This window comes from Mchenga conophoros, linkage group LG7, assembly GCF_057382185.1.
Source record: "Mchenga conophoros isolate Kocher_MC1m ecotype Shallow Benthic linkage group LG7, M_conophoros_male_GT1.1, whole genome shotgun sequence".
Taxonomy (NCBI): domain Eukaryota; kingdom Metazoa; phylum Chordata; class Actinopteri; order Cichliformes; family Cichlidae; genus Mchenga; species Mchenga conophoros.
Window position 1 is genome coordinate 29,686,440 of NC_140532.1, and position 18,520 is coordinate 29,704,959.

Here is an 18,520-nt window from a genome sequence, read left to right on the forward strand (position 1 = left end):
CCAACTCTGGATAGTCACGTTTTTTGGGGTTTAATAAATTTGGCCAGATTTCTAGAAATGAGAGCCGCTCCACCCAAGTTGGGATGGATGACAGCTCTCCTAAGAAGACCAGGTTTTCTCCAGCAAGTTTTCCAATTATTTACAAAGCCCACATTGGTTTTTGGACACTCAGCCAGCCAGCAATTTAAGGCAATTTTAGTGATGTTTGATTGACGTAACTGGGTGTCATTACTGCCGACGTGAATAAGAACTTTACTGAATTTACATTTACCCATAGCCAGCAGTTTTAATTTCGCTCAATGTTGCCTGCTCTGGCCCCTGGGAGACAATTGACTGTGGTTTCTGGTGTCTTTAGCTTCACATGTCTCAGAAAGAATCACCAGTTCCCATGGTTTGACGCAGTGGGTGTGTCGCAGAGTGGGGAAAAGTTAGTTAGTTAGTCACACGGTGCACCGGGGGCTTCTATTTAAGACCAATCTACCTCTGCTTGCTTTGTATTTGTGTGTGGATTAAAGCATGCACTTGTGAGTCCTCAAAAGTTCAACACAAATGATTGTACACATTTGTAAATCTTTGTTTACATTTGTGTGATCATATCATACGCATATGCAACACTTTTGAAGCAAAATGCTATTTATAATGCAAAGACAGATGATCTGTTAATGAAACTAGTATAGATTTGATTATGTGCAATCATAAACATGCCACTATAGTGATATAACCTCAGAAACTAAACACAACTCACATACAGATGGGTTGGGTGGCCAAAAGCGTAACATACCAGCAATTTGTCACATATGTTACATTTTGGGATGAGAACGTGATGGTGCTATCATATGTAAACATGCCACTATAGTGAATATACCCTAAGAAACTATACACAACTTAAATGAGCATGTATATCTGATATGTACCTGCACAGGTGTGCTCATTGTGCTTCATTAACATATAGATCCGTGCTGACTTCTGTTCTAGTTCCTGCTCTCAGCCCAGCTCCTCTCCTGGAACATTTCCCACTTCCCGTCTTGCTCTCTGTTTTACAATAACAATAACCAGTTTCACTTCCTCCAGCCTTTTTGTTTGTACTTCTCCATAAACACCTGCTGAAAGCAGCAACTTGGAAAGTTTAAATCCCAACTCAAAACTCATCTGTTCAAATCTGCATATTCACTATGAATCCACTGCTTTTGTTTTATTGTTCTTATTCTGCCATTGTTTTACTAAGTGTTTTATCCTATTGTAAAGTGTCCTTGGGTGACTTGAAAGGCGCTCATAAATAAAATTTATGATTATTATTATTATTATTAAGCTGTTAGGCTGAAGGAGTCCTTTCTGGCTGGTTGGTTGGCTGCTATTCTTGCTGCCATCTGTCACAGCTTGGTACATCTTTGTCAAATATGAAGTCACGGATGACTCAGTATGATTACCTGAGCAGGTGAGTTTCAGGATTTGGTCAGTGTAATGCGATGTTGCACAGTCCCTCAGAGGAGATCTGGACAGAACACAATCAGAACTGATCAACCACCCAGTTGTGCGTGAGGAGTCTACCATTTCTATATAAACAGCTGAGCCACAGTCCAGTTGTTCACAGGAAACAGCTGCTTCTTTCAGGGTCCAGAAAAAGCCATACACTGGTCTCCACTCCCCCAGATGTTTAAACTCCAGTGTACCTGTACAGTGACTGGCTCCTCCCACCAACCTGAAATCAGGCTCTGAACAGAAAGCAAAGAGTCATCATTAAAAAAATAAAGTGAGTTTGAACCAGATCAAAGCTGCAGCTCCTCTTCTACCTGAGCAGGTGAGTCCAACAGCTTTGCCAGGTGAGCAGCTGTTTCTAGCTGAGCCTGAGCTTCTACAGTCCAGGAGAGCAGACTCATGGCCTCCACACTGGAACTCTTTGCTCCACACTGGAGCCTCCACTTCTCCATACAGCGCCCCCTGGAGGACTGAAGGAGGCCCACAGCGAAGCTCCCTACAGACCACCTCTGCATCCTGCTGGTCAAAGTCCGCTTCACACACTGAGGACCAGCTCTGGTTAGACTTCACCTCCAGTCTGCCTGAACACAGACTGGAACCATTCAGCAGCCTGACAGAGTCTGGAGACATCAGAGAAGATCAAACAGAGAGATCAGAGACAGCAGACACACAAGAAAAAGATGGCAGCAAACAACTATTCACTGATTCAACCTCAGCTCAACTCCAATATGACTTTTAGCATCACATTTACACTTTGTAATCCAACATCTGTTATTGCAGCCCTAGCCTACTGGGATTTTCCTTTGTGGGTGATTATTGATGATTATTTTTCCCTTTTCTTGTGGAACCAGTAAAATGAGTGCAACTGACTTCACTAAACAGTCAGCTCTGGTACCAGGACATGGCCAGAGAGAAAATATTTTATATTTTAAGCTTTTTATATTTAAGCTTTTTCATTTGTCCTTGGTGATCATAGTGTATTGACTTTTATGTGTTCTTTTGATGGTTTTATTTTCAAATGTCCCTTCTGTCTTCTTGTTCACTTTGACCTTTTTATTGTTATATTCCACATCCACAGGATCTTTTAATGGTCTTCAGTGTGTTTTCAGTGGCCAAAGAGAGGACCGAGTGGAGGTGTATTTGCGTTCCCGGGGGAGCTGCAGAAAGGCCTCGGGGCAGGGAATCTAACTTCCAACTTTTATCAACCACAGAAAGCTGACTCATTCTATTTTATCCTTGGTACAAGCAAAATGTGCAAATGCAAGAAACATAAGAAACAACCATGGTTGTTGACTCCAAATCTCCCGAACACTACGTCGATTTGAGAACGCAAGACCGAGAGAGCGAGACCAAGACAAGACCGAGACCAACGTCCATCGAGACCAAGACGAGACCAAGACCACGTAAAAGTGTTCTCGAGACCAAGACTGGTCTCAAGACATCCAACTCTAGTGTGTATGGATAATAGCAAACACTAAAATACATGTTTTGCATGTAGCAATGATTTTTTTTTTCACTCAAATTTAGCTTTTCTTCACTCAAAATAAATTTCTCCTCAAAATGTAACACGTGCACCTGCAAATTTATTTTATGTGCGCTCAGAATAGTGGCACAAAAATAATGCCATACTTTTAAAGTAACGGTTTAACAACTGCCAGCTTGAAGGCCTGTGGTACATAAATGATTTGTCATGGTTTACGGAGCAGGTCGTGAGGTGTTAGTGAAGGAGGAGCCAAAATGGTAAATGGCCTGTATTTGTATAGCGCTTTACTTAGTTCCTATGGACCCCAAAGCACTTTACACTACATACAGTCATTCATACACACATTCACACACAGGTGATGGCAAGCTACATTGTAGCCACAGCTGCCCTGGGGTGCACTGACAGAGGCGAGGCTGCCGGACACTGGCGCCACCGGGCCCTCTGACCACCACCAGTAGGCAACTTGTGAAGTGTCTTGCCCAAGGACACAACGACCGAGACTGCCAACTCTTGAGCCACGATTGCCCCATGCGAGCAAAGGCTGATGATATCAGTGAGCGTTTATTTACAGTGCAGGATAACAAACAAATGCGAGAGCGAATTCATTACTAGTTAAGGTTTAAAAAATGGTTGGTTCAACAGAGCTCTGACTTTTTGTTAGTGTGGCTACAGTGTTGAAGAGAAACCTAGGATTATTTTTATTCCTCCAGCCTTTATTTTTGTACTTCTTTATAAACACCTTGGAAGGCTGTTAGGCTGAAGGAGTCCTTTCAAGCTGGTTGGAGGATGGTTTAGAGGATTCCTGAAACCCATGTTGTGACTGATGGAGAGTCTGCTGCTATTCTTGCTGCTATCTGTCACAGCTTGGTACATCTCTGTCATATATGAAGTCATTGATAACTTCATCAATATGATTACCTGAGCAGGTGAGATTCAGGATTTTATTCATGTAATCTGATGTTGTACAATCCCTCAGCGGAAAACAGTCAGAAAGAATCGACCACACAAATTTAAATGAGGAGTGTGCTGTTTGTATAGAAACAGCTGAGCCACAGTCCAGATATTGGCAAACAAGAGCTGCTTCTTTCAGGGTCGAGAGAAAGCCTGGTCTCCACTCTCCCAGATTTTTTGCCTCAAGAGTTCCTGCACAGCGACTGGGTCCTCCTACCAGCCTGACATCATCAGACTCTGAACAGAAAGCAGAGAGTCATCAATAAACAAATAAAGTGAGTTTGAGCCAGATCAAAGCTGCAGCTCCTCTTCTACCTGAGCAGGTGAGTCCAACAGCTTTGCCAGGTGAGCAGCTGTTTCTAGCTGAGCCTGAGCTTCTACAGTCCAGGAGAGCAGACTCATGGCCTCCACACTGGAACTCTTTGCTCCACACTGGAGCCTCCACTTCTCCATAGAGCGCCCCCTGGAGGACCGAAGGAGGCCCACAGCCAAGCTCCCTACAGACCACCTCTGCATCCTGCTGGTCAAAGTCAGCTTCACACACTGAGGACCAGCTCTGGTTAGACTTCACCTCCAGTCTGCCTGAACACAGACTGGAACCATTCAGCAGCCTGACAGAGTCTGGAGACATCAGAGAAGATCAAACAGAGAGATCAGAGACAGCAGACACACAAGAAAAAGATGGCAGCAAACAACTATTCACTGACTCAAACTCAGCACAACTCCAACATGACTTCATCATTAACAACAGAACACATCTTTACATTGGTACACACTGGAGACTTGTTACCATCACATTTACATTTCATAATCTGACAGCTGTTATTGCAGCCCTAGCTGCAATAACTTCTTTGTGGGTGTGTATTATTGTCCCTTTCTTTAGTGAAACCAGTAAAATGAGTGCAGCTGATTCAACTCAAAAGTCAGCTTTGGTACCTGGCACAGGGACTGGACATGGCCAGGAAGAAAAATTAGTCAACATATTACTTTTTATTCTTTTTAATTTGCTCTTGGTGATGATATAGTGTTTATGTAGTGTGAAATAGTGTGTAGTCTATCAGTGTGTTCTTTTGATGGTTTTTATTTCCAAATGTCTCTCCTGTTTTCTTGTTCTCTTAGACAGTTTTATTGTTATATCCCACATCCACAGGACCTTTTAATGGTCTTCAGTGTTTTTTCAGTGGCCAAAGAGAGGACCGAGTTTAGGTGTATTTGCTTTCCTGGGAGAGCTGCAGAAAGGCCACAGGGCAGGGAATCTAACAACCAAAGATTGAGATTTTACTTTGTGACTTTGATCATACTGATAAGCCCTGGTTTAAGTGATCTATTCAAATATGTGGACAGTAGTTTATAACTGGGTAGACTAATGTTCCTGTTTTAATTCATCTCCATATTATTGCGTTAAGTTGCACTGGGTTGGGAGTGGTTGTGTGCGTCACATTTGCGGTGAGCCAATGGCTGTAATGGGGTTGGACTAATTGGAGGCAGGTATAATTGATTGCACTGATACGGTAGTCTACTTATAGCCCAAACTACAAACACCTCTGATGACACGATATGTTTGGGATGGATGGGTTGTGTGCTGTGAATTATATAGTGAACCGTGTTATTTTCTCTCTCTGTGCAGGCCAGGTCCTACTATATGCCACAGCCTTAAGGCAGCTGTGTTGCAGAGGCCGGAGTGATCACTGGCTATCTACTTACAGGGTGGTGGGTCTCAGAAGACAAATGCTAACCCTGTTGAAGTTAACAAGGTGTGGAGAGCTTTGTGGCATAGCTGGCTCTTGCCTTGGACTGTGTTTTTACTTTATATGCAAATGGTACACTGGGCTGTATCTTCTTTTTGATCATTGTGTTAAAAATTTATTTTAGAATTTCATTGACTGTCATCTTTTTGCCCACGGCTGAGATGGTTGGTCAGACCTAGAATCTTTTTGTGTGTAACAAGTTTGTTAGTTTCTATCATGATGTCAAGTAAAGAAGCTGCTTTTGGAACACAGCAGAAGGATACTGAATAACGAGCCCTTTTAGAAAGGTTGGTGGTTTGTTCAGAAGACTGCTGTAAACCTTTCTGAAGGTAAAGGATAGAAAAGAGAGGACAGAGACATGTAGTGGGATGATGAAGATATTCAGACCGACAGATGATCTGGTAATGAAATTAGTGTGGGATTTGGATATATGCTAGCAAATGTAAACATGCCACTCTAGTGACATAGCCTCAGAAACGAGACACGACACAAATGAGCATATGCAAGCAGTGGCGGTCCTAGCCTGTTTGGCACCCTGGGCAAACACTCCCCCTGGCGCCCTGTTAACTAATTTCACTTCCTCCAGCCTTTGTGTTTGTACTTCTCTATAAACACCTGCTGAAAGCAGCAACTTGGAAAGCTGTTAGGCTGAAGGAGTCCTTTCAGGCTGGTTGGAGGTTGGTTTAGAGGGTTTCCGCATCTCAGCCATGTTGTGACTGATGGAGACGGTCTGCTGCTATTGTTGCTGCCATCTGTCACAGTTTGGTACATCTCTGTCATATATGAAGTCATGGATAACTTAATCAGTATGATTACCTGAGCAGGTGAGATTCAGGATTTGATCAGTGTATGCCGATGTTGCACAATCCCTCAGAGGAGATCCTGGCTGAAGACAATCAGAACTAATCTTCCATCTAGATCTCCATGAGAAATTGTGGCTCTTTTTAACAGAAAAAGCTGAGCCACAGTCCAGATGTATGCACACAACAGCTGTTTCTTTCAAGCTCCAGTCAGAGCTATACACAGGTCTCCACTCTCTCAGATTTGGCGCTTCCAGTATACCTGTACAGCGACTGGCTCCTCCCGCCAACCTGAAATCACTCTCTGAACAGAAAGCAGAGAGTCATCAGTAAAAGAATAAAGTGAGTTTGAACCACAAAAAGCTGCAGCTCCTCTTCTACCTGAGCAGGTGAGTCCAACAGCTTTGCCAGGTGAGCAGCTGTTTCTAGCTGAGCCTGAGCTTCTACAGTCCAGGAGAGCAGACTCATGGCCTCCACAGTGGAGCGCTTTGCTCCACACTGGAGCCTCCACTTCTCCATACAGCGCCCCCTGGAGGACTGAAGGAGGCCCACAGCCGAGCTCCCTACAGACCACCTCTGCATCCTGCTGGTCAAAGTCAGCTTCACACACTGAGGACCAGCTCTGGTTAGACTTCACCTCCAGTCTGCCTGAACACAGACTGGAACCATTCAGCAGCCTGACAGAGTCTGGAGACATCAGAGAAGATCAAACAGAGAGATCAGAGACAGCAGACACACAAGAAAAAGATGGCAGCAAACAACTATTCACTGATTCAACCTCAGCACAACTCAACATGACTTCATCATTAACAACAGAACACATCTTTATAACAGGAGATATGTTAGCATCATGTTTATATTTCATCTCCTCAGCGGTTATTAAAGCCGTAGCCTACTGGGATTCTCTTTTGTTGATATGTAGTATTGCCCCTGTCTTGTGGAATCTGTAAACTGAGTGCTGCTGACTCCATTAAGTAGTCAGGAAAAAAAACATGTTGGGTCTTCATCTGTAACAAAACACTGGAAAACCATATACAACAGCTGAAAGACAAGACAAAGGAAAGTACCTAAATAAAGATAAAATGTTGCTATTTGTTTGTCTGTACAAGTGAGTGACAGAGAGAGAAAGTGAGAAAGAGAAATGTGGCTGTATATGAGTTTCTGTCATGAAGCATACTACAAAATTAGGGTGAGACATTGCAACAATGAACCCAAGAGCCAGAGGCTGACAGGAAAAGACCCCAGAGGCCCTGGCCGGCCACAACCACCCAACAGTGGGGGGCTCTTTGCCTCCACTGTACCTGCACAGGTCAGTTTCAGGATTTGGTCAGTGTAATCTGATGTTGTACATTCCCTCAGAGGAGATCTGGACAGAACACAATCAGAACTGATAGACCACGCAGATTTATATGAGGAATGTCTTTCTTCTACATGAACAGCAGAGCCACAGTCCAGGTATTCACAGAAAACAGCTGCTTCTTTCAGTGTCCAGGAATCATGAGAGGCACACAATGGTCTCCACTCTCCCAGATGTTTTGCCTCCAGTGTTCCTGCACAGTGACTGGCTCCTCCCACCAGCCTGACATCACCAGGCTCTAACAGAAAGGAGAGAGTCGTCAGTAAAAAATGAATTTACTTCTGGAAATATTTAATGTTAGTGCTGATTCTGGTTGTGTGATCCTTAATTTCTCTCTGATTTCTCCTTTTACCTGTAGAACTGTGTTTTGCCCCAACCTGGACTCCTGAAGAGAAAAAAAGAGTAAAAACTGTAAGTGTGAAGATGGAATTTGATTGGAGGTGAGATGAGGACAGTAGAGAGTTACATTTTAGTAAATTTCTGGGACTACAGATGTTGAAAAAAGTTAATAGATATACTAAAATTCATTCAGTTATATCTAACTGATACAAATCTATATATATGTCTATATATAAATCTAACTCAAAATTTGAAATGACAACTTAGAATTCATGGTTCGTTTTAATGATGATTTGCTACAACTAATATATGAACTGTAATGCAGACAGTCTCAGTACATGAGGTCAAAGATGTTTCTGTTCTTTGATTTTCATATCCTGAGATTTTATATAACCATCCACACATATGGACAGATCAGTGGTTTCTGTCACTTCTGGGAGTAAGGCAGATGGTGAGGAATAAAGTTAGACTAGAAATGTTCCATCCATGTCACAATCACAGTATGCAGGAGGGTTAAACCAGTCTCTTTTGTGGCTTCAAGACAAAACATTGTAAACTGCTCCTCCTTTGAAGTTTGTGTGTTGTACCTTTCTGACCAGTTGATTTTGTACACTCTTTCAAGATCATCGAGGTCTGTGGACCAAATGCTCCTAGCTGTCCCAGGATCCACAAAGGAAATCAGGCCTTTGCTGTTGCTGCTCCTAAACTGTCATGACCTCCCCAAAATTAGACATTTCTAAAACCTGTTTCAAAACCAACTTTTATTCTCTTCATTTGTGTGAAGGAACATATTTGATACCAAACCAGGACAAGATTGTCTAAAAATAATTTGATTGGTCAGAAAAACTAAAAGTCTGTGAAATGAAAGAGTTCAGAAGACAAGCATTTTCAGGAACATGTTCCTAATAGTATAACAGCAAATGTTTGTTCTGTTTGATTTTGTTCTGTTCACAAGCAGCTGATGCAGTCATTACAGAGCAGTCTATAAGTTTTTTTTGCAGTGGGCTAAAGTTCATTCCAGCTGGTGGAAACAGCCTTTAGGTGTGTTCAGCTGGTTGTTCAGTGTGGGCTTTAGAGAGAGATGAGATTAGTTTTTTCAGAATGGAATTATTTGAAGTGCCTCAATTCTATGCTTTATATTAACTAAAATGCCATATAACCATGTAATGTAGTATTAAGTGGACACGGCCCTGAAAATAAAGGCGTTAGACTATGTGTCCTTGGTGGGTAGAGAGCTGTAGACTCTTGCTCATGCTTGCCTGGGAGAAAGTAGATAACAGGGGACCATCTTCTGGTGGAAAGTTACTGAAACGTTGTTTAGACTAGAGAGGGACCAGCAAATTGATTGATTGTTTGATTGTAATTGATTGTTTATTCTGACAAAAAACAGGAATGGGATATTACACTGTTTTATGATGCATTATACTGCTGATTTATAAGAAATTTTGTTTTCAGAGAATCATGGTCTTATTTGTCTGAAACATACTGCACAGGAAGCCAAGATCATAACTTAGGCTCACTGAGAGAGAAAAAATGTGAATGCTTAGTATGAAGGGGGGAGAAGCTATAAGAGTGTGGGTAACTCAGACATTTTGAGATTTTCCTGTGCACATCTCCCGTCCGGACGTTTGTAATGCTCAAAGTGTTGTATGGAATAAAGAGAATTTTATTGATTAAAGTGATTGTTGATTGAGCGTTAAACACAGAGTGTTGTTCTTCCTTCAGCCCAAAGATGAAATAATTGGGGGTATTTAACAGTTTCCTTTAAAACTGGATTACAGCCTGCGTCACTCCTACATTTGTCATGAGTAAAAGCAAAGTGAGTCTGAATTATCATCACTGAATTTGAACCCATGTGACACTGCAGGAATATCAGGATACATAACTGTGAAAAGAATAAAATCTGTCCTAAATTTTCTGAAGGATCTGAACCTTTTTACTTTTCATGTGTGTGTCAGAGTCCTACCTGAGCTCCGCAGCAGCAGCAGCAGCTGCAGCATCAGCATCAGCAGGTGATCCATGTCCAGGTAGAAGTCTCCCTGTCTGCTCTTTGTTCTGATCGTCACCTGTGCCATCCTCAGTGTTTACCTGTTGCACTTTTACTCAGCTTGTTGTCTCCACTTGAACTGAGTGCAGAATCACAGACAGTTAGCTCTGATCGATGATCAGCTTCTGCCTCGATTTACTTTCTCTTTAAGTTTCATAACATTTCAGTAAAGCTGAGCTGCTGAACTCTGAGACACATCATCAATCTGTGAAGAAAACCACAGGAAAAAAGAGGTGTTACTGTTGATCCATGACATGGTCACGAGGGAATACAATGATGTGTTGATTATTGTTAAATGAGCCTGCCTAACTATTGAAAACAGTACTATGCATCAAAAAAGAGAAATGTTGCTTTGTAAGTTCACATCTGAAGATCAATGTTCATGTAAAATCCTAACAGAGTTAGGATTTTACATGAACAGAGCTCCAAAGACAGAGAGCTCCAAAGTTGTTTCTGGGATCTGCTGGAGCCACCCGCCTAGTTTGGGAGTCACTGCAGCCAATACTCCAATTAATTTTTCTTAAAACACAAACTCACAACAAAGTAGAATTTAGAGAGGAATATTTAACCAATCTACTCCCTCGGACTCAAACCGTTTTAGTAGTATTTTCTCGAGATCTTCTCTGAGCCCTTGGTATTTCTCAAGCTTCTCGTGTTCCTTCTTCCTGATGTTGCTGTCATTCAGGACCGCTACATGGATCACTATGGCCGTCTGGTTCTTTTCGCCTACCACCACTATGTCTGGTTGATTAGCCACCACCATTTTGTCCGTCTGTATCTGGAAGTCCCACAGGATCTTAGCTCGGTCATTCTCCACCACCCTAAGGGGCGTCTCCCATTTTGACCTTGGGACTTCCAGGCCGTATTCGGCACGGATGTTCCTGTACACTATGCTGGCCACTTGATTACGGCGTTCCATGTATGCCCTGCCTGCTAGCATCTTACGCCCTGCACCCTTTCCACAACCTGCACCTGGGGTCTTACTCTGTGTGATAGACCCCAGCCTCTATGGATCTTGTGCACAAAGCTTGTTCCTGTGCTGCCATGATTAGTGCCTCTGTGCTGTCTTTCAGTCCAGCTTTGTCCAGCCACTGGTAGGACTTTTGGATATCAGTCACTTCTGCTGTCTGCCGGTGGTACATACCATGTAGGGGCCTGTCCTTCCACAATGGTTCCTCATCTTTCTCCTCTTTCTTGGGTTTCTGCTGCCTGAGGTGTTCACTGAGCACGGGGTCAGTTGGGGCCATCTTACTGATGTATTTGTGGATGTTTGTTGTCTCTCCTGGACCGTGGTGCTGACACTCACCAGTCCCCAGCCTTCTTCCTTCTGCTTAGCGTACAGCCTCAGGGTGCTGGACTTGGGGTGAAACCCCCCATGCATGGTCAGGAGTTTCCTTGTCTTGATGTCCGTGGCTTCTATCTCCTCCTTTGGCCAGCGTATTATCTCGGCAGGGTATCTGATCACGGGTAGGTGTTACCGTTCAGCTAACTTCTCAGGACTTGCCTGACCCTCTGCAGGTACTTGGTGGTTGCAGCTTTTCTAGCGACCTCTTCATGGTTCCCATTTGCCTGTGGGATCCAGAGGTACTTGTAGCTGTCCTCTATGTCTGTATTGTTGCCTTCTGGTAGTTCGATCCCCTCAGTTCTGACTACCTTCCCTCTTTTTGTTATCATCCGACTTAATTTCTGCAGTCTGAACGGCATTCAAATGTTATTGCTGTATATCCTGGTGCATGGTGTGGATCAGTGAATCAATGTCTCGTTCACTCTTGGCATACAGCTTGATGTCATACATGTACAGGAGGTGGCTGAGAACTGCTCCATTCCGTAGTTGGTATCTGTAGCCAGTCTTGTTAATGATCTCACTGAGGGGGTTCAGGCCTATGCAGAACAGAGAATCTCTTTGGTAGATCTTTGGTAAATCTCACTCATGAGGAGATTTTTGAAAAACAGTAAAATCCAAAAAAGGTGGAAGAGATTCTGCGATGAAGACAACAGGGGTGTATGACGTGGTCTGCCCCTTTCAACCTACAGCAGTGTTGGAACGGAGGAGAGATCGGCGATGGAATTATGACTCTTTAAACACCACAGACACAAGGAGCCCGGACCCTGATTAAAACTGACTGACAAATTACTTGTGCACATTTTTTATAACATTTAGGCAATTTCTTTACTGTGCATTAGATCCTCATTCTTCTCAGTAAGCAAAGATGATTGGACACGAACAAAAGAGGGTGAGGGAATAGCCAAGTGAGGATGCACAGTGTGAACTTGTTTCTTATTCTGATACTGGTCACATTATTTTACCATATAAAGCCCACATGGGTGGCTGCTTCACACCACCCTATTCAAGCAGTTAAACAGATTGTAACTCAGGAAGTGGGGAAAGCATTCACACCAGGAGAGTCTCTCAGGTATAGGAAACTAGTTCTGCCCCAGGATGAAGGAGAGCTGTGATGTGATCTCTCAGTGGAGAGAGCTCACTCCATCCTCCCTATTCTGGTATTTTAAAGAGTAAGCAACCTAACTAATAGAGTTGCAAATTCCCAGCAAAAAATAAAAAAATAAAGAATAGGGAACCACCCTCCACCTCATGATGCTTAATCGACGTAATCAACTTTAATTTGATGCAGTGTGAAAAAAAATGCCCAGAAATAAATTATTTTTCAAGAATAATTAAATAGATTTAACATCTTTCTTCAAGAGAATTGCAGACTGCACAGATAGTATCTTCCCAAAGGAAAAAGTACTATAGCTTACTAGGGTATATTAGACTTAATAGTTACTATATACAGTAATGGACTTCTATACATTTTACATCAGATTAAAACTCTGGGTGTAAGATTCAGATAATTATTTATTAAAAGCTAGATATTTTAAATGAGAATAAGAAAGAAAAGTATGTCTTTGTGCCCCCTTTTCCCTGTTTATGCCCTATCGCCCCCCCCCCCCCCCCGCTAAACTTTGCTAGATCCGCCCCTGCACAGTTACCAGCTGTCAGCTACATAGAAAAAGATCCTGGTGTAGAAAGTAATATTAAATAAATTCTAACAACAGCTTATTAAGATAAGATAAGATAACCTTTATTAGTCCCACACGTGGGAAATTTGTTTTGTCACAGCAGGAAGTGGACAGTGCAAAAGTTATGAGTTATATTAAGCTTAAACGTGCTGCTGTTGTTCAGCCGCTGGTTTCCTCTTTCTGGCGCAAAGTGGGCCATAAACAAACAAGAAAAACGGACTTGCGACAGAAAAGCCAATCAGCTGATCATTGATCAGTTTCATGATAGAAGTAGCAGCCGGAGACGGAGGGGGAGGCAGTCGCTCCATATATCGGTTGTTAAGCTTAACGTGGGAATGCGTGGGAACACTCAGAGATGAACTTACACACTTGCCTTACTTCTCTCTGGGATAACTTCCTCGGAGATGAAATGCTGGTTTGGTAGGAGGCTACACACAGCCCTCTATCACGTGACCACATGCTATGGTTATGAGCAGAGTTACGCCATGTCGCAAGTTTTGTGAGGTGCTTTTTTGATATTTAATGGATCGGATTACATTTTTTAATTCTCTCCGATATCCGATCCAGTAATTTACGTCAGTATCGGACCGATACCGATACGTAATATCGGATCGGTCCATCTCTAGTCAATAGTGTTGTCCTGTTCTAACTGCTTCAATCTATCGCCCTCTTCCTGTATCTACAACTTGGATGTTGTTTCAGGTGCTTATAAGTATTTTGTCGCTAAGCAGTGACAAAATGTTTTCATGATAGTCTGTCTGGTTTAGCAAAACTGTGGATCTATACTCTATACCTTTGTTGATGATATTGTTTTCCTGACTACATGATTGGAGTGCCTTCAGCATGAGATCACAACAACAGTGAGCTCAAGGTGTTTTATATCGTAAGATAAAGACCCTATAGCATTAGAGAGAGAAGCCCAGTAATCAGTTAGCCCCTTGTGAGCAACAAGCTACACCACATTCAACAGTCAGGCAGCTCTCCTTCCCTATTTTTTTTTTTTTTTTTTTTTTGTGTGTGTTGCCGGAGTTGTGGGCGGGTGGGTGCATGGGGGCCCAGCCCTGGAGCAGGGTGCCGCCGGTGCATCGAGCCACCTGGGGGGCTCTTCAACTGGTGAGGGAGATTGTCACATCTTGCAGGAGCTTTCCTCTCCTCAGGAGCTCCCTCTGCAGGAGGGGGAGATACAGGAGAGGTGGAGGAAGATCTCAGCCTGGGTGTTTATTGTCTTATGTAGTCTGGAAGATGAGTGGATGGTGGGGTGGGTGCAGTTTTCTCTGTGGTGGGGTTGGGTGGACTGTCCCGGGCTCTGTGGGGCCGGGCGGCGCTGCTGCACTGGGCCCTGGTCTGGATGGGCCTGGGCCCCCTTTCCCTGGCGGGTCGCGGAGTATGGGGGTGCCTACTGGGGTCAGCGGGGGAGCTGGCCCCAGGGAGGGGTCACTTGCCCCTCCCTTCCTTCCCTCCCCATCTCCAGCTGCCTCCCTCTTCCCGCTCCACCACAACCACCCACACATGCAGGGCCTTGGAGTAGGGGTATGTCACCAGGGTGCAGAGGAGGCTACCCCCCCCCCCCCCCCCCCCCTCTGTCCCCTTCTGGCTGCCTCTGCCTCAATTTTATCCCACAACTTAGACATTCACATTACTCACACTCTCATTACACATACATATAGGATCTTGGGGGTGGGCACGATACACGGAGTCCAAAGTACCATCAGGGTGTACACCTCACCCCTGGCATCGTTGCCCACCTCTCAATTTTAAATACACGTAGACATTGAGGGCTAGCAGGAGGGACCATGTGCTTACCTGCTGCTCTCTGGCAGGTAGCTCCAAGCCCTCCTGGGTTTTAAATGCACCTTAAAACACACATGCATCAACACTACAATGAGCGGGTGGAGGGAGGTTTGGAGTCTTCTCTCACCCCCGTTCTCTGCGACCTGCTGGAGCAGGGGGGCTAGGAGGAGGAGTTGGCCGTCCGACTGCGGTCTGGAGTGTGGAGCCTTCCTGCTGCTGCGGAGTCAGGGCGGTCTGCCTCCCCCCACCGCAGGGAAAAGGGAAACACCACCTGGGTCTGGGTGCAGTTCCCCCCTCCAGGGGCGGGGGCACCTAGACCCGGTTTGTAGAGTACGCTTGGGGATTGTGATCGTGTGTACAACGTCTCTTTATGTCTGTCTCCACGTTGGTTGAGTGTGGAGTAAGTGCATATGAGAGCATGAGGGTGGGAATGGATGTTTGTATCTGTGTGTGCCTGTATGTCTGTGTCTATATGTCAGGTTGGGTGTCAGGCGCCACCTCTCTGGGGACATCTCAGGCCCTCCAAGGTTTGGAGGCCTATCTCCCCCTACCACCACTTCCCCTGCCAGTGGCGGACCCCCTCAGACATCGGTGCGTTGGTGGTTCTTTGTGTCCGGGGATGGGCGTCCAGGTACACACCGGCTCACTCCTTGGCGGCCGCTTATCGGGGCCTGGAGCCTGGGGCTCGCTCGGGCCACTTCGGAGGTGGGGTGCCCCCGGCCTCTCGGCCTGGGGCTCGGTCACTCAGGTGCAGCTGGCTGCCGGCGGAGCTCACGGGCGCGTCACTGCAACTCCCCCTGGCTTCTGCTCCGCGGCTGCTGAGTGAGCCCTCATCTGGGACTCTCCTCAGCTCTTTCCGGGACAGTGGCGCAGCTGCCCCTCTGTTGGTCTTCCTTGGTCTCTTGTGTTCTGGGGGCCTCTGGATGTCTGGAGTTTTGATCTCCTCCACACCTGCTTCATGCCTATTTCCCTATTTTTTTACTGCCTCACAGGTTTGTCAAAGCAATTGGTCAACAGCTGTAACGTAATGTTCTTGTGATTACAGCCTGAACAGGAAGCTCCAAGCTTGTCACTGGGGTTTCTTCTGTGTGTTAAACAAGTATGCTTTTATCCAAACCTGACTAGGTATGGTCAATTGGCACCAGCCGAACACATTTAGGAAGTTAGTGGCTACAGAGGGGTTTAACAAAGGCCGCATAATGCAAAAATATGAAATGGATGAAGAAAATATGGCTATGCATGTGCAAACTGTTTTAAAAACCAGAGAAGCTTTAAAGGACAACAATTGTACTTTACTTTCACAACCATGTTTTACTGCAATGTTTCACAATGGCAGGGTGTGATAAATTGCTCTAAAAAAACCCTCCAGTGTATTATGGAATTTAAAATAGACTTTAAAAACATATGACATCACTTTACTTTCTGCCTCTACTCACACATTTTTTATCAAAAACTTTCATGAGGTCACAAATTCAGAGTCTGTGACAGACTGAATTGATAAAAAAATCCACTTTCATTGTGGTTAATGAAGATCCAAAGTCCAGAAAACAGGGAAGAACAGCAAATGTCAGGATAAGCAACATGATGCAGAGACAGAGACTAAACAACAGGAAACAACTGCTGTCATACAAAACTCAGAACTCCAAACACCAGAAATACAAGAATCCAAAAGCAAAAAACAGAAACATTTTTTTCATTACTGAGTAGCATCATTCTTATTAAGATTGTTATTAACTGACTGTTTTTAATGAACGTGAGATTACTTACCGGAATTTTTCAGGATAAAGGTATTTATTGTGTTTTAAAGATTTCCTGAGTGTCCCTGAGCCCACGCTTGTGTGTTCTGGCCTCACAGCTGTGCAGCTGTTACTGACATGAAAGGAAATTAATGACCTACACATGAAAATACTCTGAGGTCTCTTGAGAAGGTTTGTTCTGTGCAAAGATTTTGTTTTGGAATTCAGCTTCTTTCAGCTGCACGGTCGACAAGCAGATCCACATGTTTGATTTTGGTGGAGTTAACAGTAAAAAATGTACTAAAGTTTAATCAAGTACAAACTTAGAGAATTGATGGTTATAAGTGATGGATTTAGACCTTTTATAGTTTAACATTAAGAATCTGACCTACTGCCATGAATTTCCTCTTACTTAATGTTTGCTTTGGTGTTCCTTTGCCTTTTTTTTTCTCTGACTGCTGCAATTTAAGCCGCACAGAAGTTTAATAAGCATCAGTTTAAATATTACAAAGTAAAGTAATTAAATGCCAGTTTGTAAAAAATAGTCTACAAAAACATCAACACTGTTTCAGTAACTGTAATCTGTTGCTTCAGTCCCAGAGGAGTGATGGATTAACTGTGGGAACCATATGGGAACACAGAAACACAATTAAACCTGAAAAACAACCAAACAGTTTAAGGACTCACCCGTGGAAGGATTCAAGGAAAAGAGATCAGCAAACAGACTCAGATATTCAGAGCAGAGCTTTGTAGAGGACAGAGCTGCTTCACAGATCAGTCTTGTATTTTGTCTGTTCTGTCTCTGTCTGCACTGCTCGCTTCCTTCCTCAGACCGCTGTGCTGTGGACCTGTCTGTTCACACTGCAGCAGAAATATAAAAGCACCACCCACTGAAACTATGTGAGACGTATATAGTGTGTCATCTGAGCCTCAGCAGAACGTTTGAATGGATGGCTGTGCATTTTGCACCCCTTTCTTAAAGTATTGAGGTTCTCTGAAGAAATAGCTTCATGGTTTTATTTTTGCCTCTGATGTCAAACAGCTGCTGATGGTGCTGGTTGGAGCTCTGAGAGAAAACAAAGGCTGATCCTATGAAGGTTTCATCAGCAGGAATGAAACAGAGCATCCAAGCTGAGAAGAAAGAACACATTCAGCCTCAGCCAGTAGCAACTTTCTCTTGTTTCAGACTCTCAGCTGTCTTTCTTCCTGCTGCCTGGCACGTCCATCTTCATCATCCTTTTTCCAGTATTTCCTCCCTCCCTGCTCTGCACATGTCCAGACCCTTTCAGCCTCTCTGACTCTGAGCTGTCCCTCTGATGAACTCATATCTAAATCTTCAGCTCGCCCTTCCGTCTTTTTGTCAGTGCAACTGTCTCCAAGCCACACATCACAGCAGCTCTCACTACTGTCTGTTATGGCTCTAGCAGAGCCTGCTGTGGTGTTTGGCTGTGTGGGTGGGTCCTGCCCTCTGTCCAGCCTTTGGTACCACCTCTCTGAGCAGCTGTTTCTACTTAGCAAACATGCCAGAGAGAGAAGAGCTCCAGTGTCAGATAGTGATGGGAATTCCGGCTCTTTCTAGAGAACCGGCTCTTTCGGGTCGGCTCACTAAAAAGAGCCGGCTCTTTCAGCTCCCAACTGGCTCTTTGGGTTGTTTTGTTGTTTTAATTAATTTATTATCGACAACAATATAAAATTGTGCACCAAAGAAATTACTAATGTAAACAAATGTGGTTTTATTTATATATGTTTATATAAATATATATGGTGGCCC

At 44.0% G+C, this 18,520-nt stretch overlaps 1 protein-coding gene across 2 annotated transcripts in view; it reads right to left on the minus strand.

Annotated features, from left to right (window-relative positions):
- The window catches only part of LOC146570361 (scavenger receptor cysteine-rich type 1 protein M130-like), a 61,379-nt gene extending 43,811 nt beyond the window's left edge, over positions 1 to 17,568 (minus strand). For both annotated transcript variants that reach the window (XM_085278785.1, XM_085278784.1), the window contains exons 1-10: positions 17,437 to 17,568; positions 10,121 to 10,406; positions 8,168 to 8,200; positions 7,760 to 8,053; positions 6,840 to 7,145; positions 6,475 to 6,762; positions 4,226 to 4,531; positions 3,878 to 4,147; positions 1,791 to 2,096; positions 1,428 to 1,712 (exon numbers count right to left, since the gene is read on the minus strand). In XM_085278785.1, coding sequence (XP_085134911.1) covers positions 1,428 to 1,712; positions 1,791 to 2,096; positions 3,878 to 4,147; positions 4,226 to 4,531; positions 6,475 to 6,762; positions 6,840 to 7,145; positions 7,760 to 8,053; positions 8,168 to 8,200; positions 10,121 to 10,229 — 2,197 coding nt within the window. In that variant the 5' untranslated portion in view covers positions 10,230 to 10,406; positions 17,437 to 17,568. The remainder of the gene's footprint in view (positions 1 to 1,427; positions 1,713 to 1,790; positions 2,097 to 3,877; positions 4,148 to 4,225; positions 4,532 to 6,474; positions 6,763 to 6,839; positions 7,146 to 7,759; positions 8,054 to 8,167; positions 8,201 to 10,120; positions 10,407 to 17,436) is intronic.
- Between the last annotated feature and the right edge of the window lie 952 nt (positions 17,569 to 18,520).